At 42.7% G+C, this 24,421-nt stretch overlaps 1 protein-coding gene across 1 annotated transcript in view; it reads right to left on the reverse strand.

Annotated features, from left to right (window-relative positions):
- Nucleotides 1-23,321, reverse strand: part of LOC124854890 (follistatin-related protein 4-like) — an 84,353-nt gene extending 61,032 nt beyond the window's left edge. Inside the window, exons 1-2 of the mRNA XM_047343580.1 lie at nucleotides 22,985-23,321; nucleotides 2,715-2,883 (exon numbers count right to left, since the gene is read on the reverse strand). Coding sequence (XP_047199536.1) covers nucleotides 2,715-2,873 — 159 coding nt within the window. The 5' untranslated portion in view covers nucleotides 2,874-2,883; nucleotides 22,985-23,321. The remainder of the gene's footprint in view (nucleotides 1-2,714; nucleotides 2,884-22,984) is intronic.
- Nucleotides 23,322-24,421: the final 1,100 nt, after the last annotated feature.

Here is a 24,421-nt window from a genome sequence, read left to right on the forward strand (position 1 = left end):
TACAGTTATATAGATAAAGCAAAGCTATTTTGTACTGTCATTGTTTAACAATGACAGTACAAAAAACACAATTTGGGGTGTACAAACACCGAGTGATGAAATGTAATGACCATGAGTCACTCTCCTCTTCAAATCTCACACTATTTGGGATGATAATATGAGCTCCCTTGAGTTCTTTTAAGAGTTATACTAAATACTTAGTAATTGTTTGTCTTTTTCCATTCATCACTTGTCAGTTTTAAACGGGCCCTTGTACCGTGCCTTCCCAGAACTGCTGCTCTGAACCATGCTTCAGAGACCAAGAGGCCTATTTAGCAATCTAGCCTGGCTCATAACAACAAGATGGTAATGTTGACAAACGCAACACAACGGCACACTCGAACGCCCTTTAAGAGCAGCGTGACTATATTAACACAACCCACAGGTACCTGCACAGTGACTCTCAAAGACAGAACGATGCTCATCTGGGCACAAATTGGGGAAATCGACCTGTTCTTTTAAGTACATGAAATCTATTGGCTCAGGTTTAAATAAGACTTTGTGTGTGCTTGGTTACTAATGTTGAACTTGACTTTTATCTTATTCTACACAGATGTTTTACTTTTACAATAAGGCCATGGTTATGTGGCCTTCTCCATTAGCTTACAAAGCCCACTCATAAAAACAAACAATAGAACACATGAATTGGTTAAAAATCCTCTTCAGTCTTTTTTTGTGTGTGTTTCATGCTAGAAATCACAATCACAGTTATCACACCTTCAAAACTAGTCAAACTCCAACTAGCTGTGTCCATCACCACCTGCTGTAACATGCCACCTACAATCTCTGTCACTTATTCTCCCAGTGGTGTCAGCTACAACCAAACTTTGTGTGAAAACTAAATTATGGAGCCACAATAAAAGGTCTAGACAGGGACTATTGATTTCACTGTACTAATTAGGGTTGGGTTGGACCATCCCATCATCCATCACCAATGGCAGACAGTCGTCACCGTGTCTTCGTAAGCAGAGAGAAAGCAAAAGTAGACAGAGTACACATTTCTGCATCGCGCTGCAAGGTATAGCTAAGCAATCCCCCGTGGCCCTATTCTCTCAACTCCCTCGTAGATAAAACCGAGGTCCTTCATCACACTGAACAGCCGAGCTCTGTCCGCACTGAAATCTGTTACAGCAGACGAAATATTAAATCTATGCTAATCATCGTGAGCTCAGCAGCTAGCGTGGAAAGGTTGTTTCAGAGTGGGTACAAATTGGTGAAGACCTCTAATTCAGTGCTGGTGTATGACTTTATGATGCATGTGGAGGCCCAACGCTGGGGAAAAGCTGCTGAGTGTATGTATTACAAACTGAGCTCAACAAAACTAAATATAGGTGGTTTACACCTGTAGCCGTTCATTGTATCTGTCCTATTCTATCGTTACGCAAAGTATTTCCTACAATAATAAATGAACATTTCAGTCCAATTGACCTCATCAGATATTAACTTCTCTCTGCTTTGACAGGAGAAACAGTGTGGCATTACTTCAGCTTCCAGTCATTGTTCAGTCTTATACTCAATAATAAACATAATTAAATTCCTGTGTTTATCAACAGTGTATATTTAGACTCTTTAGTTAAATCTTTACAATTATTTTGTGTGATTCTAGTTATGTGATCATGTTGCTCACATTTCACAAACGGAATTGACCAGCACACGTCAGCTGTTCTTATCATACCACCGTACTGTATGCATGCTTCTGATGATCGGACTTTAATTAATGACTTCTCTTCCACATGTAGCCAGATAGAAAACCTCAGGGTTAACTTAACCAGTTGATAAGTAGATTAATCATGCAGGTTATACTGGATGGTCAATGTTGGTTTCAATGGAGCCAACACCAGTAACTGGGAAAGTCAGGGGGATATTTTAGAAAGTGACTTGCTGATTTGCTGACATCCTCCCTGATAAACAAATTTATAACCTCATGTGGTCTCGGAATAATTAAAATTAGTTCCTGAATTGAAAATTGATGTGAACGCCATCTCAAGTCAGAACTCGTCTGCGAGTTGGCAAAGATGTTGGTGCAGGATTTGCTGACATCGACTCAATAAACACAATTTTAAACTCAGCTCTAAATAGATTTTACTCTTGGCTTTCAACCTAAATTTGTCATAAATCACTATATCTGTACTGACAAATAGGTGCTGTCAATTTCAGTTCAGCTGTTTATATTATGACCTGATTTGAAAAAAGAGTGATATGGGGGAAAAGGAAAATGTTTCTTCTGTGTACACCTCAAAGTGACATGATTTTCTTTAGAATGATCCCACGTGTGTGCATCAGTTCTTCATGGTATTCAAACTATAACCTCATCAAAATGGGCCTATCGATGGATTGAAATGCTGAGGCTGCCGGCTTCACTGCCACAGGAAACATCCAGATAAGACTTTGCTGTCCCATAGAACACAAACTACACAGAGTTTGCTTTCGCTCGCCGCATGTTTCTGTGTAACTCCGGGTTTGATTTATGTTTGATATGATCGATGTGTATTACCATAAATTGTTCACTTGCTTGATAGAGAGTGAAGGTGGTGGCCTCAGTGGGGAGCGGTGTGTATGTGAGAGAGAGAGAGAGAGAGAGAGAGAGAGAGAGAGAGAGAGAGAGAGAGAGAGAGAGAGAGAGAGAGAGAGAGAGAGAGAGAGAGAGAGAGAGGGAGGTTGTACAGTGTACATACCATGGAGTGTGGTCCCTGGGAGGAGGTGGAGAAGATACGTGACATGCTGGCTCTATCCACTGCGTCTCGTCTGCTGCCCTTGTGCCCTTCAGCAGGCCAGCACCCTGACGTTCCCAGCAGAGCGGCCACAGCTACCGCCCAGACCCCCAGGCTTCCCATGAGTGTCTACCTGAGTGGAAAAGGGAAAACACAACGCACACAAAGACTTTTAGACTCTTTCAGTGCAGTTTCCAGAAATAAAACACATCACACACACGTAGTCCTCTTAATATTAATTTGGGTTTAAAGGGAATGGGACAGTTTACTTTCTCTGTGCGTAAGTAGGACAGAGTATATGAGTTTTCCAAAATAAGGTAATAATATTACAAGAATAAAGTCATACTTTTAGGCTACGTGTCATTTTAGAGGAGAAATATAAGAGAATCAGCCTTTTAAATATAGGAATGTGGAGAATCTTGTTAGTTTAGAAATATAGGGTTCATGAATAAGAAATCTTTTGGCACATCAGCACCACATTATCATTAGTATCAGGACTTTGAAAAGATTATACCAGAAACAGAGTCTATTCCCACGAGAGAACCACACCAGAGTTTGAGCAAGTTGCCTAGTGGTGGTTATATTGATATTCAAAGGGGTTTTGTAGTTTGTCAAGAAACAATGAGAATGGTTATTAAAAAGTCTGGCGAGCCTCGGTTTTCATTGCTGCAATTTCCCCCCAAAAAATAGTTATTACTTTATTCTCATCATAATGTCTTTTTCAAATTTTTCTCTTTTTCTCAAATTACGTAGTTTCGTAATATAACAACATTATTTTCAAAATCTCTGAATTTAGTTTTTCTTCAATATGGCCCTAAAGTACCTGAGTTAATATGAAAAAATTATATTCTTTATTTCTTTTAATAGTATTAGATTAACCACAACAAATTTAACTGAAAATCTTTACACCTTGGCTGAGATCTGTCATAATCCTTATAGTAAGCAAATGTACTCTAACGTCTTAATTTACTCATCATTTGTTCAGCAGAATATGTAATTGCAACCATCACAGTCGTAATGTGCAGAATTTGTCACAAATAGATCTGACAGATAAATGAGACAGAGGAGAACAAATCCTACGAGATTAATGATACGACACGAAAAAATGTCTTTACCCGACAAAGGCAAATGTGTACAGACGAAAATACGATGCTTAAAACTCAATAACTATTAATAGCTTCTATTAAAGTCACAGTTTCATCCTTCAACGATTCCAGTGAGCTGTTTATAGATATCTATATTTCAAGAGACAAATACCTGGTTCGATGTTCATGCTTGCACATGCTCATGCACACTCACACAATGGAACAAATACTGTACACACTCCTCGTGCACACGCGCGCACGCACGCACATGTGCGCGGCGTAATTCAGCTACGTAAACATCAAAGCTCAGACTGATGGGGATAATTATCTGTATTACAAAGGACACGGAACATCTTTTGATGTCAACAAAGAGACAACCCCTCTGAAGTCGCAAATGGCGGAGTGTGGCCTGGGAGCTTAAAATATAAACTCAGAAGATCAATTTCACTTCAGCGACACACACACTCACACATATAGACACACACACACACAAACTCTTCAGGAAAAAGAAATAAACAATGCATCACAACTGCACTATTGTGTGCAAAGCGGGAAAGTGAAAAGCTGTCAGGATTCGGCTTTTTCTGCCTTTTCCCTCGTGTTCTCCTGCTGCTTCCCCTCCTCTTTTCTGAACTGCATGTCTGTCATACACTTGTGGGCGTGGCTGCTTCACAACACTGCACTGAAGTCCAGACATTTTCCTGAATTTCCCAGAAGGGGCTGTGTGTGAAAATGCAATTCTCCGAGTCGGTGGATCTGGACTTTTCCTGCCAGCCTCCTCGTAAAATGTCTGAGTGAGCCCCTGTGAGAATACGGCAGGAAAATGTCTGGATTTGTGAGCTTGTCACGATAGGGGCCGACACAGCTGTCGATGTGCTGTAAGGAAAAAAAACACGCAGCGGAATTTAAACATCATGTCCTCCCCTGTGTGTGTGTCTGACCCGGACAATCTCCTGCTGCGTTCCTCATAGCTGCAAGGCAATCTCCTGAAGACACTATTTCCCAGAAATTTTACAGAGTTCATGCCTGAGAACGGCTCATGTGTGTCTGTCTCGCTGCGGGCATTTCTTTTTCTAGCAATTTTACCTGCACACTTATCCATCATCATCCGCTCATCTGCTATAGTAAAAGAAAGGCGCAGATCTTAGCTCCAGTCGCTGTCAGATCGTTCTCACAAACGCTGTGGCCACACTTTGCTTTATTTGAAGTCGCTTGTTTGCTCGTCACGTGCTGCACCTGCCTCACACTTTGTCTGCGTGTGCATCAGATCAATCACACAGATGTTCTCTGTGAGCTGCCCATGTCCAAACCCGGCAATCTCTGTCTACCTCAGAATCTCAGACAACAACACAGCTCCTCTGTCTGTCTCCTCTGCTTCAACTAAATGGAAACGGACTTCAAACTCCCCCTTCATCTGAAACTGTTCCACAAGCATCAATTTTCTCAAAATCCTTTGGTAAATTATGTAAAATATATCAGACATTTAATAATGAAAACATAAATATGTGTTTTACTGGCTTTGGGGTGAATGAGCCTGACAACTACTCATTTCAATTGGAATAAAAACAGCCGATGAACAGGATAGTGTAATAAAAGGACGACCTTCTATTAAAATACAGTGCAAGAACAACAGAGTATTGAATGATCAGCACTCCGTGACGTAGCCACATTAAAACATGAACACCGTCAGGTTGTATTTACTGCAGGTCATTGTGTTGCGTTAAAACTTCACTGCACAGGTGTTGTTGTTACGTTGTGTCCGTCCCTCGTGTGTGAGTTTGACGTCCTCTAGAGGAACTTGGCATTTCGCGCTGACGAGAAATATTTATTGGACCCAGTCACAGCAGCGACTTCTCGTCAGGTCTCATCAGCTGATGGTGTTTACGGTCGCACTGTGTGACACGGCGGCTTGTCTTGCGCGTCATTGTACTTTCAGGTAATGTGTTTATTGTTTTTACAGTCTGTCTCGTACTTTATTATGTGACTTTATTGTGTGTTTTACTGCGGAACCAGTCTGAAAACAAATTTACCGTAGGGGCCTGTAAAATTACAAATTGACACAAGGGCACAAGAAAGACGCGATGCTTCTCAAACAGTGCAGGTGTTAAAATGTCTGCAGCGGGTTCTTCAACACAATATTTAATATTTAAATGGTGATGATTCACCTTATGCTCTAATCTATGCTGCCGGATATTTTGTTTTTGACACTTTTAACAGTTTTTAAAAAATATTATATTCCTACAAAGCACCAGTAGTATTTAGATCCCTGGAAAGTAGCAATGCCACAATGTAAAAGTACTTAAAGCATTTGCAGTATCACCAAAGTCAATAAATATTACAATATGTTATGCAAAGGTGCCTTAATTGATTTAATTAATCTATTTTGGACACTTGAGGGCAGTGGAACAAGCTGCAAACACAACCCTGACGTCTTGAACATGTCAGCTAACAGTTGCCTCGTTGTTTACACATGCAGGACACGACGCGTTTCTGCCCTGATTCGTACACCCTCCGCTTATCTCCGAGTTTGTCCTCCATCAGTTCCCCCGGCTCCTCTACGATCACCGGGTCAATGCAGCCCTTTGTGTGTCCTCCAGGTTGGTGCCGAGCAGGTAGCGTACAGGAAGTTTGGTGGAACTTTTTTCACTGCGGCTGCCTGCTGCGTCTGGAAATGAGCTCGTGAGAGTGTGCTACACTAAATGCTCCGGAGCACCCGAGAGAAGTGCAGAGTCAGGGGATCGTTCTTCGGGGGGGGTTCACCGCCATGTCACGTAGACATCGATCTATTGTGTTTGTGAAAATACTGATTTCAAGTGAAAGAACCCAGTGAAGGAAAGACAAGTAAAATGTGCCTCTACCATCCCTCTCATAGTATTGTACTTAACTACATTGGCTGTATAACTGCACCATATGTTGCTTGCTCGCTGTACTGTGTATTCTGTGTGTATGTTGTGGATGTGAGTCTCTGAGCTGCATCTCACTGTCAGTTTCAACAAACGGAGCTGGATAAAATGTCAGACTGTGTCATGGCGTTGAAAGATCAGTAAATCAGGATCCTAAGTGGTCAGGGAGATTATTTATATCCCATTTACACTTGGTATTAAACACTGGCTGATAAGATCATAAGGTTTAGTGCTGTCGGAGTGAACCAGTCAGAAAGATGCTCGCTCTGATGTGAGAGGATTTAATGTTTACAGATCATAAACATTTTCTAAAGGGCTGGAGATCACAAAAGCATATATCAGGCAAAATATAGCCAATACAAACAAATGGAATGGTGTCATGGGTTGTCATTATTTAAGGTGTATTGATTGATTCACGATGTCAATTACACAAGAAAACATTCCACCTTAACAGCTGGACCTCCATGCACCAAAAGGAAGAACATTATTTCTTCCTAACAGTAACTAGTAAATACGGAAACTCAACAAAACATCTATTCATTATTCACTCCCGTTTCTTTACTTGACTGTTTCAAACCAGCGAGGGAGCAGCAGCTATTAGCAGCAAACACTCTTCAGCAGCTCTCCAAAGTTCTCAACTATCAAAGTTCTTCAAGACAAAAACAAACAAACTCGGTGACACAGCTTCATGGACGCAACTGTCGTCATCTATTCTTCTTCTTATTCCTCTATATTTTGTTCGTTGCATTTAGTTTTTCTTCTCAGACGACGGCAAACGAGAGGAGGTTGTTTTTCGCGAGCCAGACAAAGCAATCAGGTTTTAATCAGATCTCTAAGTGGACACTGGAGAAACAGGTGTATATTTAATCAGGTTAAAATCACATCTAGATGCATTATGGATACAAAGTGTGTGACTTGAGCCGTACAGTCCGTTCTGTTTGTAAATAATGCTCATCATGCTCATTATGGGATTTTAAATGTAGTAAGCAGAGGTGTTAAAAAGAGGTAGAAGAGTAAAAAAATATAATATTTGCAAAAACATGCAATTTCCCCCATTGTGGGACTAATAAAGGACCTCTTATCTTATCCTTAAGTAGCATGAACATGAAATACGTGTCTAAGGATGTTTACCTACGTACTCAAGTCAGAACGTAGGTAAACATCCTTAGACACGTCCCACCACTGCACATGCAGTCAACCTCATGCAAACGTCCCGTCAGTGTAAACATCACTCGACAAGGAATCACCGACATCATTCAGCTATAGCTGGCCTGCGGCTAATGGGCCCTCGTAGATGAAAGCTCACCCTTGTGAAATTAAACACCAAATGAGATCTGCCACTCACTGTCTTAATGTGCTGCCTGGCCCTCTGGCATTGGCCCACACACACTCACACACACACACACACACAGCCACACATATATAAGAGTCTCACACAAACATAGCACAAGCGGTGCGGAATGAATGGTCCCTTTTGAAATCCCACAGCAGGGAGAAAGTCTAAGAGGAAGCCATTATTTGACCAGAATATTAAATCGCTTAAAGAGACATACTCTTTAAAACCAGTGCAGCCTCAGGCAGCTTTCCTCAGATCACACTTGTTCAGCAAGGGACTTCCATTATATACAGACTAAATGTGCTGGAAGGTGAATGCCATCCACTCACACCGCGCTACCGTCTCTCCCTTTCTCCCCTTTTCATGTTTCTCTCTGCACAACCACCAATTTTCTGGCCACAACAGTATTGTTAGGTGCTTAAAGCGTCGTGCAGAGCTGCCTGCAGACGGCCCGTCTCCCCCTTTTCAGCCACTTACTTTCTCCTAGGAAATTTCACACTCATTTTCTTTCCAGAAGTTTTGGAGAAATTGGTTCGAGGGCTTTTTAAATTAGGAAGTGAACCAGCAGCTTATTAGCTGAACCCCAAGCTTGTAATAATAGATTTAAAGAGAAAGGTGAAAAATTAAAAAAGAGGAGAGTAAGAGACCGGAGGGAACTGACTCTTCATCTCATATATCATGGCAGTGCACTCTTGCACAAACCAAGGACTGTGGATTTTATCCTGTCTCACACAGGGACAATGCAACAGGGTAGGCAGTGCAGGCTATTCCAGAGGCCCCCGAGCTGAGAGTGGGACCCCCACAAAAGAAATGGGTGATTACGTTTGTCCACGGCAACGACAATTTTATGAGAACCTCCAAAAATTCTATGATCGGCTGTGTACAGGAGACACCACAGACCATGCTTTCTGCTAAAATGTCATAATTTAAAAGGTTTGGTTGAAGATAAGAATGTCTAAATATGTTTGTGTGTGTGTGTGTGTGTGTGTGTGTCGTTTCCTACCTGGGCCCCTCAGGTCCCTTGAAACGCTCCACTCTCACAGATCGCTTCAGTCAGTATGAATATAAACGACAGCATCTACTTATTACTGTCTTAATATTCTAATGTGCATGTGACAACTATATATTAAGATATACCTGAAGAAACATGAACCATCTTCTTCACACTGTTACAACCACACGACTGAACTCAATTCACAACATCAACATCACAAACATCCAGTGGTGGTTATTTGTGATGCCGGCAGCCGGGGAACTAAATCTGTCTTTCTACTGCGGCTATAACGCTGAAGGAAATCGTCAGCCTCTAATGTGCAGCGCTCAAGTACAGTAAAGAGCCATCTGCTAGCCATCACATTTTAAAATAAGGTGTTTGGAGGAAGGCCTCTGAGACTCATCAGCTTCAGTCAACCATGAGCTGCTATTTTCTACATCTACCTTTGAGGTTAAAACATTAATTATCACCTCATCGCTTGATTCTGAGCTACAAAAAAAACCCTGAATTAAATGCATGAATGAACACATAGAAAACTTTGTGCCAACATTCTTTCAAAAATATTTAATCCCTGACATACTCACGATCCCCCCGGACCACTTTACACTGCCTACACCCGTCAACGTTCTTTCCTCACTGTGCAAAATTTGCTTTTAACAAGTTTGAGTGATTATTTCTATAAATTTGAGTATCAGCACAACATTTGTTGAATCTGTGCTCCTTTCAACTAAATATTAAAACACACACGCAAAACAGACACCAAGAGACCAATTTGAACTGAATTAGATCCAATTATGATCTTCAGCCAGAGGGAATTAGTCCCACTTTTGTGTACAAAATGGAAATTGCATGATTGTGTGATTATTTCTGAGTCCTTCTAAACAGTCAGCACAAAACATTTTTCTTTCCCAGTGTGAGAAACGACAAAAACATCTGGCACTGCTCAGAGGAGCACTCACAAACTGTCAGGCTGCGGCTAATGGTGATATGTGTCGGCAATATCATGTATGGATCCTAGAGAGCATAATGTTCCGCGGCGCTGATGCAGACGAATGTTTCCTGTTTGTTTTGTGGTTTCTGCTGTGTTTACACTCTGTATAGGCACGTTAAGAGCAGCTGCAATACAAACAACGGGAGTCAAATTCCTTATGTGTCAATACACAACTGATGAATAAAGCAAAAACACCCTCTGAGTATATGCAGTTTCAGTTTAGACTGTTTATACTAAGATATATTTCAAGTGTTTGCCCATAACAACATGAAACCTTAGGACCATCACAGGATGCAATAACCGTCACAAAGTCAAAGTGAGGAAGTTGTAGAGAACAAGAGCAGTCGTTTTAATATTGGTTACAAATACAATGTTTGAACCCATCGATGGGAAGATAAGTACAAAGTTTCAAAATAAAACCATGGCGTCAGTGAGGACAGTGAAATCACAACACTGAACTCAATCCATTCGTCATCTACACCGCTTGTCCTTTAAAAATAAGGGGGTAGCTGGGGTATTGTGTTTTTAAGTTTTGAGAGCAGGACTTTATTTCATGTTCAGATTTTGTAATGCTTTCACTCAAAACCCAGTGCTTGTGCTCAAATAGCCCCTGTGTGCTAAGTTTTGCTCTGCTGGTGCTTATACTGTCCGCTTGCGCTCAAATATTTTGTTAATTGGACAGATTTCCTCACTCCAGCTTCAGCTCTTCTCCTCCCGCTGCTTCTGTGCACACATAAAACATCTGCTCTCGGTTGTCTCCTCTGCTTTTGGATCTTTCTTTCTGCACTTGGATTTATGAGTCGGTCAAAATCCCCAACCAATAGAATGCCAGGTGTAGTGTTGACAAATGAAACTGTCCCGTCCCCGCTGTGGGTGCCTTAGCTTTACTTCTTCGAGTGTCCTGCACGGGTGGGTACTTTAACAGGGTTCAGGCACTGGCACCCTCCACGGCTTTATTATTATTAATATTATCGGCGTCCTGTAGGAAGTAAAGCTAATGCGGTTGCAGGGTTTTGAATGAAAATCTAAAGTGAAGTCCTGCTGTCAAACCCTCAGAAAAACTGTGCCGTTGAATAAAGATAGAAAGACAAACCCCCACAGGATTCAATCCCGAGAGATAGCGTTCACCATGGACAAGTCGCCATACAGAGTTAAACCCTGATTCATGCTCATATTCATACCCACTGTCCTTTTAGAGTTTTCAACCAGTCTGCATGTACTGTATTTGGCCTGTGGGAGGAAACCCGACAGAGCCAACCACTGCCCCACCGTGCCGCCCTGAACTGACACGACCCGGCCAGAGATGTGGCTGAATTAGCCTGACTAAGAGGACATGTTTGTGAAGGGACCCAGAATACAGGCGAGTGTGAAACAGCCATGTAAATGAAGGCTGCTTGTAGCCCCACAGCCTCCCTCTGCCTCCCTGTACTGGCGGCGAGGGGAAGGCCTCTAGCTGAGCTCTGAGACAAATCCAAGTGATCTGTCTGAGCTCTCCTTCCTGCTCTCTGTCCCAGCCCTGCGCCCCAGGTAGGTTCGCTGTCACAGTTCAAAATGACACGTTCGGTTCCGGGACGACAACGGGGCCGCACCCAGCTCGCCTCCTTCCCGCAATGTGCTGAGAATTTAAAAAAGATTACAAAGGAGGGCGGAAAAAAACGCGGAACACCACATGCTGAAGCTCTAAGGATTGTAGTTCAACGCCCATGAAGCATTGCATTGAGTTGATTTTACTACAATGCTACATACATATTTCTGTTTGCATATTTACATCTATAAAATAACTCAATTAACAGTAAAGAGCATTTTGTTGCTTGAGTTAAGCTGCTATTCTTTAAAAGTAGAAGGTAAAAAAAAAAAATCAGCTGTCAAACATTTTATGAAAGTAAGTCACTTTTTTTTCCCCAAATGGTTCCTGCTCCATTTCGGGAACAAACCTCTCTACATGTTGTTGCTGTGAGTGCTGCCGGTTACTGATGCTCCCTCTTCAGTAAAACCTCTGTCATCACGCTGCCTGCACTGGCCTATCTGGCTGCACTCAGCTTTCAAACAGCCCCTTCACGCAGACACACGTCTACGGAGTATGAAACGGAGCCACCGAGGGGATCGCCTTTGCCCAAAATGTTTTCACGACGCTTGGATGTGGCAGCGACTCGCTCGACTATGTGTCACTCTTATTACCGTGTGGTTGGGGAAGATACCGAGGACTCGCAGGGGTGTCAGTCTGTCTGTCAACTCGGCATCAGGATCACACGTCCTAACCCTAGTTATCTCCCAGACACTCCAGGTGAAGAGGAGATGCATCCTCTCAGGGTTTTTATTTTTTTATTTTTTACACTGTTTATTTATTTATTTTTATGACAAGAAATGTGATAAATCTCAGGATGCTCTGGAGTGGTGTTTCCCAAAGGGGATTAATACGGCACAGTAGTGTAGAAAGATAAGGTTATGAGCTGTCAGTGGAGTGTAAAGGGCTCATGCTCCCATAGAACGTTGACATGGGGATGACGGTGCATCTGATAAAAGCTGACACAGATCGATCGTTGTTAAAATGTTACTCCGATCGACAAATGAAGAAAAGATCGAAGCAATGATCATCTATCCGTCTGTCGGTGCATGACATGCAAATTGCGGAAACTAATTGTAAAGTGGTTTAATTGTATTTTTACTTTTGTGTTATTTAGCTGCACCGATACAGCAAAGGTTAACAGTGTGTATGTGGAGTGCACATCTAACGAAGCGATCATCTTATCAGCTTCACGCTTTGCATGTATATTCTAACAGGTCCATAAAAGTGCAGTTAGAAACTAGGTGCAATCATTTTGATAATCTGATCATTTTTGTTTCACCATATCGGACTGAGACAGACATTCAAGGGTGCCACAGGTTCTGGTTTCTGTCATGACCCATTAACATTCATAGAATCACTTCCTCTGAAGCAATTTGCCCAAAAAGTTAAACACAGTTGTTTTGTTGCTGCAAAACTATATATGGAACTTTTATTTTGAAAGGTTGTGATCTTGAGTCTGATGATTGTGTCGATTGCTTCACAGACCTCTGAAATAATAGACGTGTAATGGATGAATGGATCAGTTAAGTCAATTATTGAAACGTCCCGAGACACGTGAACTATAATAAAAAAAATCCTGTTTCAATTTATGTTAAACACTGACGATAAAATCTCCATTGCAGATAAAGCAGGTAGGATAAAGTTTTCTAACTTTACTCTGCACCAGACTTTTTATAACAACGTCCAGCACACAAACAATAAAAACAGTGACAGTATATTGTAGGGGTGCTAGAGGAGGGCTCGCTAATGACAAGGAAGAATTCTCAAGTAGCTCTGGAGCACTAACACAGGTCAAGAGAACAGATCGTTCCAAACAGGCAAGTTTATAACGGGCGTTGCACTAGTAGTAGGAATACGAATGGGAATAGAGAGCAGATATATCAGCCTTTATCTGTGTGCTGAGGTTGAACTCATTTCAGCAATCCTCCTCTCCACTTCCTGATAGTGGCTCTGTCACAGATCCACATTTATGACCTCTGTCACGTGACATGTGTCATAAATATATTCTACTCAGCCAACTCACGCAGACATAATCATTATGTAAATGTAGAAAATGTCCGACATTCATTTTCGGTGTCTGCGCTGTGACCTCATCCTGCTCCCGAGGAGAGCGTAGACTGAGCGGCGGGTGGATGCCCCGGTGGAGCTGAGGCTTTTGGCATTCTGCGGCGGAGGCACAGATTTCAGGTGAGTGGTGTCAGCAGACATGTATAGTAAATAAACGAGCAGAGGCAGTGGCAGTTTAAGTACACCGCAATGATTAAAAGGGAGCGTTGGAAATGTGTTGAAGTGAGCGATGAGTGCATCAGGTAAGTGCAGCAGCCGGCTCGGGGTTGAGCTGTCTGATGGAGCTTGTGCGATTTTCATCACATTTTCATTTTCTTAAATATATTCTCAGTTGTTTCCTAAAACAGCTGGAAACTGAAGTTTTTTTCCTCAAACATTACTCACACAGGAGTAAACAGAGCATTTGTTTAGGGCTTTTTGCAGCCACTGACTTAGTGCACTGTTATTCCAGCAGCAAGGTGGTGCATGAGGGACTGACTACAAATAAAGTACAATGTGTGTTCATGGTAATGCAGGAATGTGTCGCCCTGTGTGGGGGTGTGGCTCAGTGATGTGTTTTTAATAGAATTTGGACGACAATGGAGATCTATGGCACAGACAGTGGATCCACAGACAGTATTGGAAAGTTATGGTGATCTGTTTTTGTGTTGGTCTTCATTAGATTTGTCAGAGAGACACTAAATGTTGCCGAAGTTTTCCTTTCAGGCTGCTCATATTTCTAAATGAATGGACACCAGCAACTTCCTTCAATGAGACCAACGAGTGTAAGTATATTTAATCTGTGGGAACACTGGTATATCCCTTTAACGTATACAAATGTGCAATAGCCTCCAAGAGCATAAGTCTGCTCGATGGGAAATTGGCTGTAAATGGGGGGGAAGAAATCACACAAATTGAGAGAAGGGTAAAAGTGGAGCAATTTGTCTGAGAAAGAAAAGACACAATGAAGCTCAGGCATAAGCCAGAGAGCCACACAAAAGCGAGGAAATAACAAACAGCGGACAAAACAATGTGAGAAAAACAATGAGGAGCCCATTAGAGCAATTACAACATGTGACAAAAAACATATGGCAGCGGTGATAGAGAAGTTAATACATTCATTTTTTGCAGAGGAACAGCTGCACACGTGCCTTTTCAGATTGTGCTGAAATTCAGCCTGCAGAGAGAGCGAAAGAATGAGTCGGCCGCCCACGAAACGGCGCAGGGACCTCGGAAAGAAAACAATCCAGGTTGTTGGGCTTTGGACGACCACGTATCCCTTATCAGCTCGGCTTCTTGTGCGTTACCTCAGGATTAATTATTGGCCGACACTCACTCTTTGCCACTTTCCGTCCGTATGAAGAGGCAGAGCTTCAGGCTGTTAGGTATAATAAGACCCCATTTCAAGACGAGAGAGAGAAAACAGAGGAACAGGAAGCTTCTTCTTCTCAATTCCCTGTTTACCTTTCTAACTCAACAGTCACTTTTTGACATTTTTGCGTGACCGGATCTGCAGCTCCTTGGTGTTAAAACCCACATCCTGCAAGTCATGTGTGGCTGAAAGACACGCTCACGCTGGCAATGACTTCCTGAACTCCCCTGCAGCCTGTACGATGTGCGATGCAAATAAAAAAGATAAAGATATCAAGAGGAACTGCGGTGCTATGACAGGCTGATCTGCCTGGTTAACAGGACTGCAGCTGCTAATTATAGAGCATCGGCAAAATGATAGCAAACTACATGAAAGAGGTCTGGGTTGGTAGTAAAGAGAAAGACATCTTGTAAAATATAAATAGCTTTCCAGAGGCACTTTGTGGAGAAACAAAATATAGGTTTGTATGTATCATCATCACTGAACTACTAGAACCAGTAAAAAAATGGATGGTTGTTGTCCGAGGCCTAACAAATGGCTTAATAAGCCACAAATCAACGCATGTAAAGTGGAAGAAGATCCAACTTTCATATTCAATCTAATTCTCCTAAAAAATACATTTCTATACAACAGCAACAGCAAACACCTTTAGCACAAAACAAACACTGGATCATGTTTTCTATTAACATAAAGAGGATATGTTGTCAATTCACATATTTGGGAAGTTGCAAATACTTTAATACTGAACTTATCAGTTAAATGTTCAAAGACAATGTTTTTATTTTAGCCAAAATATCCAGTCTTGTAGTACAACTTCCTCTTGCAATATTAATTATGTGTGTGTGTGTGTGTGTGTGTGTGAGTTGTGTAACTGTAAGTGTGCATAATCAGATTTGTAAATGTGCAAAATAAAAATAAAAAAGAGATTTGTGAATGGGTACAGGAATCTGTAAATGTGTATTCAAAAAGTGTTTATTCGCATTTTCAAACCTGCAAATGTGAAATATGTGTCAGATTGTATGTAGATGTATTGAGATTTGTACATGTGTTAAACATGCAAATCTGTGAATATGTACACAAAATGCACATTTGCAGATCTTAGCACATTAGCACGGATTATTTTACACATTTATAGATGTGATGATGCACACATGGATCGAGATACAGTTACACAACTATCCACTCACACAAATAACATTTAGCCCCATAGACTGGAGGATTATTAAACCTTTTTGTGGTTGTTAAGGAACTCACAGCACTTGGTCAAGCTGAGGGTAAAGGTCTCAGCCAAAGCTCTCGTGTTGCCACAGAAACACTGGATGTAATCCTCGATCTCTGGTGTCTCAGACTTATTTTGTTTACCTAAACCACTTTGTACTTCCATTAATAAACGTTCAGCTTCATTTGTTCTACATTAACATTGCCTCTGAACATGATTGCGGTCATGCGATTACATTCCGCATCTGTTGTTACAGTGTAGTTGAACAGAAACATAATTTACAGGAGACGGGGTTGCTAATGTAACATTGTGAAATATCAGTGTACTTCAGCGAATTATTGTCGAATCCCTTGTTTCCTTTATCGATGTTGCCCTGAACGCTCACTGATTTCAAGGAAACAAATGATCTCTACGGATCCCAAGTTGATGCATTTCCCTCGTAAGCACTTCGGCAGTTAGTTATTAAGTTATTAATGTTCACGGGGGGGAATGTTTTGTGGGCTTGTTTAGCTTTGTTGACACGCCGTCACACTAAGCCCTGGTGATTGCCTTGTTTTTTTTTTTTACTACTGCAGCTCCATCAAAGCTTCAACCTCACATTGATTCAGAACTGGGATTTACCAGCAGAGGAGTTTGCAAGAGGTAAAAACCTCCAAGTGGAGCTTTTAAACCCTGCTTGAAATGTTTAACCTTTCACCGCCGGTTAGCATTTCTGAAGTCTGCTATTGCTAAGTATCTTCATATATCCGCTGCTCTCCTTTTCGCATCAGCAACAATCTATTTTCATTACAAAGGAAGCTGATCGTTAATGACTGGCACTTAACCTTTCTCCACTTGAACCGACTGTTTTCAAGGAACAGGAGGAATTAGACAAAGTGTTTGCCTACTACAATGGGAGAGGCAACATTTCGAGACCCTTTGCAAACGCAAGATAACAACAGCAAAACGATTATTTCAATCGGGCCCAGTGAGGAGTGACTGCATAAAAGCGACGTGCAGACTGGTGGCGAAATTTCACTGCAGAAAAACAGATATGCCAGGCAACCTTTCCATAACCCCTCTGCGCATTTCTCCCTCTCTGCTGACTCTTTCGTCAGTTTCCCGCGTTCAGGCAAAGGAGGCGGCGAGCACTATTTGCTCAGAGCCGCGGCAGCCGGAGCTCCGAGCTCAGCTGCCGCGTTCATATGAGATGCAGCGGGAAAGGTCATTTCTAGAAGTTCAACATTAGTGATCGGAATTCCAAGTGAACCGCGCTGCCCTGTATTTTTCGCGGCCCCGCGCTCTACAGGGAGTACAGGGGACCTATCGGGTGAGCCGACAGACACAGTGAGGCGACTGTGGAATGAAAGCAGCGCAGGATCTGAGGGAGCAAGTTTCTAATAGTCCTCTGTTTCTGCTTCGGTCCCATTAAGTGCTTCCCGTTGTCATCGGGGTTAGGTTTCTCAGTGTGTGTGTGTGTGTGTATGTGTGTGTGTGTGTGTAAGTGCCCCCCGCTAAACCCATGAGGAAGAGTTTCATCAGATCAATTTAAAACTAATCTTGTCAGCCCCATCAGAAGTGTGAGTGCGTGAGTGTATAGCGAAACAAGGAGCCGGCCCGTACGAGTGTGACTCACCATCTGTAGTGCAGGTTTGCCTATGTTTGGAGTACGGCTCATTATAATTCTTTGGAAAATGTGCAAAGCCGAACAAATCAAAGTCACCAGGCGTTAAAAAAAGAAGAAGAAGGGGAAGCAAGTGGGTTTGGTTTACCCAAGGGGATAGCTTTGTTGTGTGGAAATAAATCCTGCTCCTGATTAGACAAGCTCTGCATGGGGGCCCGGCGACGAGATGCCAAGCAATTAAACTGGTGACGAGAGGGACATTATAACTGATATGACAAATTTCATTTATTCTAATTCAATGTAACATGGAGTTGTCATCCCGGGCTCTAACATATGTGGGCGCTTTTGTGTGCCAGCGTTGAATATATAAAAAAAGGACATTGTCACGTCTACGCCAAGAAAAGAAAAGAACCATTATTCTACATATAATGCTCGAGGGTTTGCATCTGTTCAAAGCTGAAACTCTGAAATAAAATGGTAAATGGATTTATGTAGCACTTTCTACAACCACTCACTCTGCACATCACATTCATGCAACACTTCTAAAGTCCTTCTCTCACTCGCACACTGAGAGCACAGCCATCAGGGGCAATCAGGGTCATGCCCAAGGACACTTTGACATGCCGACTGGAGTTGACGGGGATTGAACAACCGGCTTTCCGATTAGTGGATGAGCCGCTCTACCCCCTCAACCACAGCTGTCCCGAACATCTATCGCAGTAATACTAATTGATGTGCTTTGGGGAATTTTTACAAAAAACTTGCTCGATCATTTATGAATTTAAGATTTTCAGGACAAAGCACTTTTGGGTTTAACTTCTGTTCCATGTGTGCAAAATGAAATAAAATTTGCTTGACAGAATCCTTCTCTGTCCTGCAGCCTACTTTCTCTCCAACAGATGTGAATCAACATACATTAACCCACACGTCTGCGGAACTATTGCAAAGTTAAAGGTAAGGTTGTTAATCCTGCAAAAGCTATAGCAAGAGCAGGCTACGTTTTGAAAATATGCAACCGATACGTCTCACCTCCTCCTCCCATCAGCCCTCTCAGCAAAGCTACACCCATAAAACAGCCAAACACACGCTGTCTGAAAACTGCCGCAAGACTAGCGACTCGTTTGCTAAGTTCTGGCTCTCGTCTCTGCTTCAGCGATGTACGCCTCTTTGACTGAAGACTCCGGTCATGTGCAGTGAGAGTACTGGGCACAGCAGGCAGGCAGGTTGGTCAGTGACAGACATGATGCCAGTGAAACAGGCACCGTCTTTTGTATCTATTGATGATCAGGATGTGAAGAGGATTTCAACAAATAAGATGAAACGTGTCTCAGAAACACCTTTGACGTACAATTCTTTACGGCATGAACCAACTTCAGAGTCTTCCTCTTTATTTGGACCAATACTTCAATATCATGGTAGTAAAAAAACAGCAGCATGCAGGATATTGCTGATTGCTACATTTACAGTGTGTGTGCTACTTGCTCTGGTTTTGTATTGAAGAAGCACAGAAGTAAGTGGTGAATGTTTTCATGCATCTATCTGCCACACTCAGGATTCGCTCTTTTCCAGTATTTAGGAACGTGAGCAGCAGCAGCAGCAGAGAAGTCAAGTGGGTAGAGAGCGAGTGCATCCCCCCCCGCCCCCTCCTGCCTCAGCGAGCGTTCACTGAGCCGAAAAAGTCCCGGAGCAAGACACTGAACTGCGACCCGCTGTCCTGTCACTGAGACTGACCTCTGGTCCTCGAAGAGACAACATCTACATGGATCGATAAAGCATCAAATTCATTAAATTATCAAAAGTGATTTGAAATCAAAGTTTGGGGCAGAACAATTGTGTAATGTACAGACACACACACACTGTTCAATCTGCAAACTGCGTCTGTGCTGATTAAACAGCAACACGACAAGCGACAAAGACTGCTGGCATCTCACAATCCAATTATCCATTGAGAACTTAACAACCACAACACAACAGCAGTATTGACACTGTTCAACAGCTTATCAGAGATAGAACTGGCTGGTGCTTTATATATAGTGGGCCAGCGTCACTCAAAAAGTCAATTACATGCTTATGTTGACGTTGTTAAATCCATTCCGGAGACGTTGTTAAATAGACTGACTGAGAATATCCCATTGTGTGGGACTGGAAGTGGAGGGATGCAATAACTCGTCCTCAGCCTGGTTACACAGCAGAAGATTAGACCCTTAGAGCCATACGTGACTTCTTTTTTTTCGCTTCACCCAACCACCATACATGACACTCTGCACACATACATTCACACACACACTGGCTTCTGCAGGGTTTAATTGCTTAGCAGGAGGAGGACACCCCAGAGGGCCAATTCAACTCTCATGACTCAAATGTTACAGTGGAGAGTGTGTATATATTAGATATGTATATATGTGTGTGTGTGTGTGCTCGAATGCACCAATGTGGCTATATGCCAGTGTGTCTTCAGTAACAACCTGTGTGAGTCATCCCACTATTAGACCGTCTCTGAAGCACAACAACCAGCCATAATCTGCTGGACACCGCGCTGTAATGGCTCTCCGTGAGACAGCTAATAAGTTACGCGCCAGATTGCAAAGTGCAATAAGCCCGACTGAGTCACTATTCTGGGCTACATCATTACTTCTCAACCCGCTGACTGTGACCCTGGGGCTGGCTGGAAAGCTGCTCTGAAGGGTGGAGGACATGACGTTGCCCCCTCTCTCTGAAGAAAAGGCAGGACTTTCTCTGTGATTTCTTAGCCACCATTTCTATTATTAATATGATTGATTGATTGGCTTTTTTAATTAATGTGTCACATGTGCTTATACAAGACGCCATTATTTAGGAAAAATCAACAGTAGCAGTATCATTAAAAATAGTATTCAAATAAACCATCCTGACTTTCTTTTTCCAAGATTTAGAAACAAAGATAGCCAACTTATAAGCATTAAAATAAAAACCACTGCATTTGCATCATCAGTGCCCCGGAACAGTTCTGGCTTTTGAGCATATATTTCACGTAATATAAAGAATCTTTACTTATCATAATAATGGCCATAAAGAAATGTGATTCATTCTCCACATCTCTTAAATCACTGAACCTATTGCGCAGGGAAATGATTTTAAATCAAGTATTAATATTTTACTATTGAAATAATATAAGGTCTCATTTTTTTTCTCAACCATATTTAAATTGCAGTCAAGTGCTATAAACTTAGTGGTTATTAGAAAAAAGGTTTCACTCCTGTTCTCTCACCTTTACAGTCAGTTTAACGGAGTCAGGTTGGACAAACACAATGAAGCCAACTGTTGAATCCAAGGTCAATGAATCCATGAGCATACATTTAAACATTTTCAACCAGAAATCGTGTATGTTGCACCTGCCTGTGTATTTGTATGTGTTACAATGCAAAGAATGACAGTTTTGGGCAGTTGCTGGGACATTTTTTATATATTGCTCAATTAGAAGCTGTGAATAGCTAATATACTTTCACTGACATTGTTGGGTAGTCTGTAAATGAACAGCACACTAAAAAGTCAACCAAATATATTATTTAAACTCTTATCTGTGAGTGATCTGACCACATACTGAAACCCATGTTGGTTTCTATCACAAATGTTTCGGTACTACAGTTTGAGACATGTGGTAAACCGTGCGTGGCATGAGGTGCTGATTCTGTCTTTATGCAACACAGGTACAATAGAGTATAGTGAAATAATGATATCATCTGTGCAAGATAATAAAAAGTGTGTTGCCAGACAAACACAGCAACATTTTTGTGACACTCACTTTAAATAAATTAACAAACTGTGGCTGTTAAAACGATCTGAATAATTTCTCTGTCACTATAAATTACAAGTTCAGACCAGAGGTCCCAGTGCAAACAGGTCCAATTGCCATTAATATTCCCAGTCAGGAGGGAAGGGGAGATATTGATCCAGGTCGCTGCGTGTGTGCCATGTTGTATGTACGTATGTGTTGGATTAAACGCGCCTGAGTGTAGAGCTGCTGCGTGAGATTTACAACCAGTTTTTTTTTTTTTAACGGATAGCACAGTGATGAATGGCCACGAGTCCGCAGCTGGATGTTGGCTCCACATCTGGCTCCAGGTCAGAACAGGAAACCCACCAACAAGCAACCAAAACGGAGGCTGCGTGGGGCGCGAGGGAGGCTGGAGCGCTTTCAGCACCGCGGAGAGCTCCGGCGCCTCATTTCCCACTCCGCTGGCCGCCACGCGGGCTCCGCCGCCGCCGCCGCGCCACGCAGCTCTCCGGGCGACGCTGAGAGGATGTTCCCCACGAGAGAGAGAGAGAGAGAGTAAGCTGAGGAGGCTCATTTAACACAATCAGAGAGGAAAATCTCATCTTGTTTAGAGGCACCCCCCCCCTCTCTCTCTCTCCCTCCTCTCCTCTCCTCTCTTATCTTTCTCTTATTCTGGAGAGTTGCATTATGAGGGAGATGAAGTCTTCCCCTCGCCAAAGACATTGGGATCGGGAAGGACCAGGAGGAGAACAGGTGAAAGTGGCAGGGGTGGGGGGGATGTGCCAGGCAGCCCAGCGAGGGAAGGATGTGCGTGTCTGACTGTGTTATCGTTTCAGTCCCTCTGCTGCCTGAGCAAACCTGGCGCATCCGGGCAGAGGAGTGAGTCCTCCTGGAGCCATTTATCAAACACCGTACACCCTGTTGTCTTCGAGCAGGGCAGATAGAGCCCCTGCGCGGTTATATGAGGTTATACCGAACCTGGCATCTGGTCCTATTGAATGATTAATCACAGCCCCGTGTTGCGCCAGACAATAGACGCGGCAGTGTAGTTAAACACTGTCACAGATTGTCACTGACATCGCCCTGCGTGCGCTGCGAGGCTGCACCTCACGCATCTACTGTATCATCCACTGAGGCATCTCCGTCTCTCTTATTGATGCATCCCTGCCCTGCTACACTCACAAACTAATTCAAAATGAAAGCACGCCGCTGCACAGTTCCCGTGCACTCGCACTCCTCATGCACGCAAAGCAGCTCCATGCACCCAACACCACCAAACTTACAAAAATAAACCCAAGGAAAAGACGCCTTTACGCAGCGCTGGAGCCCTTATTGCGCATAAGTAAATACAGCTTGCACCTTACCTGTGTTATTCTGAGGCAGAAGGACAGAGAGGAAAAAAAAGGGGGAATTCGTGCAGAAATGCCAGAGATGTCCTCGCAGCGACGCGTCCAAACTGCGCTCCTTTAGTTCCACTGCTCTGGTGCGGCTCGGCGGGATTATCTTAGAAAAAAGGGTTCAGGTTGATCACGGGCTGGTTGGATCAGGAGCGAGCAGCTGCAGTTAGTAGTAGCGACTGGTATGTGGCGCGTCCCAACTCTCAGCAGCGGCTTGCCATCCTCCGGCTGGTTCCTCTCTCCGCGCTGCGCTCCTGCTCTGCCCTATTTCAACTCCCCTCACTCCGCTCCCCTCCTGACGTCAGCCGCTGCACGCCGAATGCGGTGAGGCTGCATCTGCAGATTCATCGCACTGGAAAGCGACACCTGTGTGTGTGTGTGTGTGTGTGTGTGTGTGTGTGTGTGTGTGTGTGTGTGTGTGTGTGTGTGTGTGTGTGTGTGTGTGTGTGTGTGTGTGTGTGTAGTGGCATGTGTGCGTGCAACACTGGCAGGAAAAAACAATATCCTGACATTGGAGGAATCTAAGAATTCTTAAGATTTGTAGTTTGCAGATGTTTTACTTCTTTCCTTTCTTAATCCATGGGTTCGTGATATATTTCAGTTTTAGATTAGTCTGATATGGATTATTTAGCCCAATATCATTAGGTTGTAATTTAATTTCTTTATTTAATCAGGCAGTCTCATCAGGATTTTCAATATCATTTTCAGGAGAGACACGAGAGAAAGGTGACATTCAGATTCAGCGAATAAACACAACGCAACAAAGAGTTACTAAATAAAAGCAACACAACAAGGACTTGATTAAAACAAAAACGTGAATTATGAAAAACATCACATAACAAATATTTTAAATCACTGTGGGGGGGGGGGTGCAAGGGGCAGAATGCAGCTCATTCACCTGAACCCAGATGGGCTATGAGTGGATATCTAATGCGAGGTAATTGCACAAAGTTGTGACAGTTGTGGGTTTGGGGATTGCATGGCCCTACCCACTCTCCCACTCGCACCAATGGCATCCTAAATTCACAAAGCATATATCACTTTGAGAAGATATGCATTATTTTGACATGCTAGATGGACAGGCAGCGTCTTACTGCAAAGTATGCGTTGTAACATCACATGAATTCATCTGCTAAACTTTTAAACTATCTCATAAGCATGCAAAACCTTCAAAATCACATTAAATCCAATATTTCAAAAACAAAATCAAATTTAACACATTAAAAAACAGCATCTAATGAATACGTTTTAAGACCAAGGGCCCTAATGGCTCGAGGGCATGAGCCCACTTTGCCTTTGCTCCGTCATTGCTGACAATACCTGTATAAAAAGGGATAAAATACATTATCAGCCTACAGTTTAAATGCAAATCAGTTCCTAACAACAATTAAATCAAGTGCAGCG

Source organism: Hippoglossus stenolepis, chromosome 15, assembly GCF_022539355.2.
Source record: "Hippoglossus stenolepis isolate QCI-W04-F060 chromosome 15, HSTE1.2, whole genome shotgun sequence".
NCBI lineage: Eukaryota > Metazoa > Chordata > Actinopteri > Pleuronectiformes > Pleuronectidae > Hippoglossus > Hippoglossus stenolepis.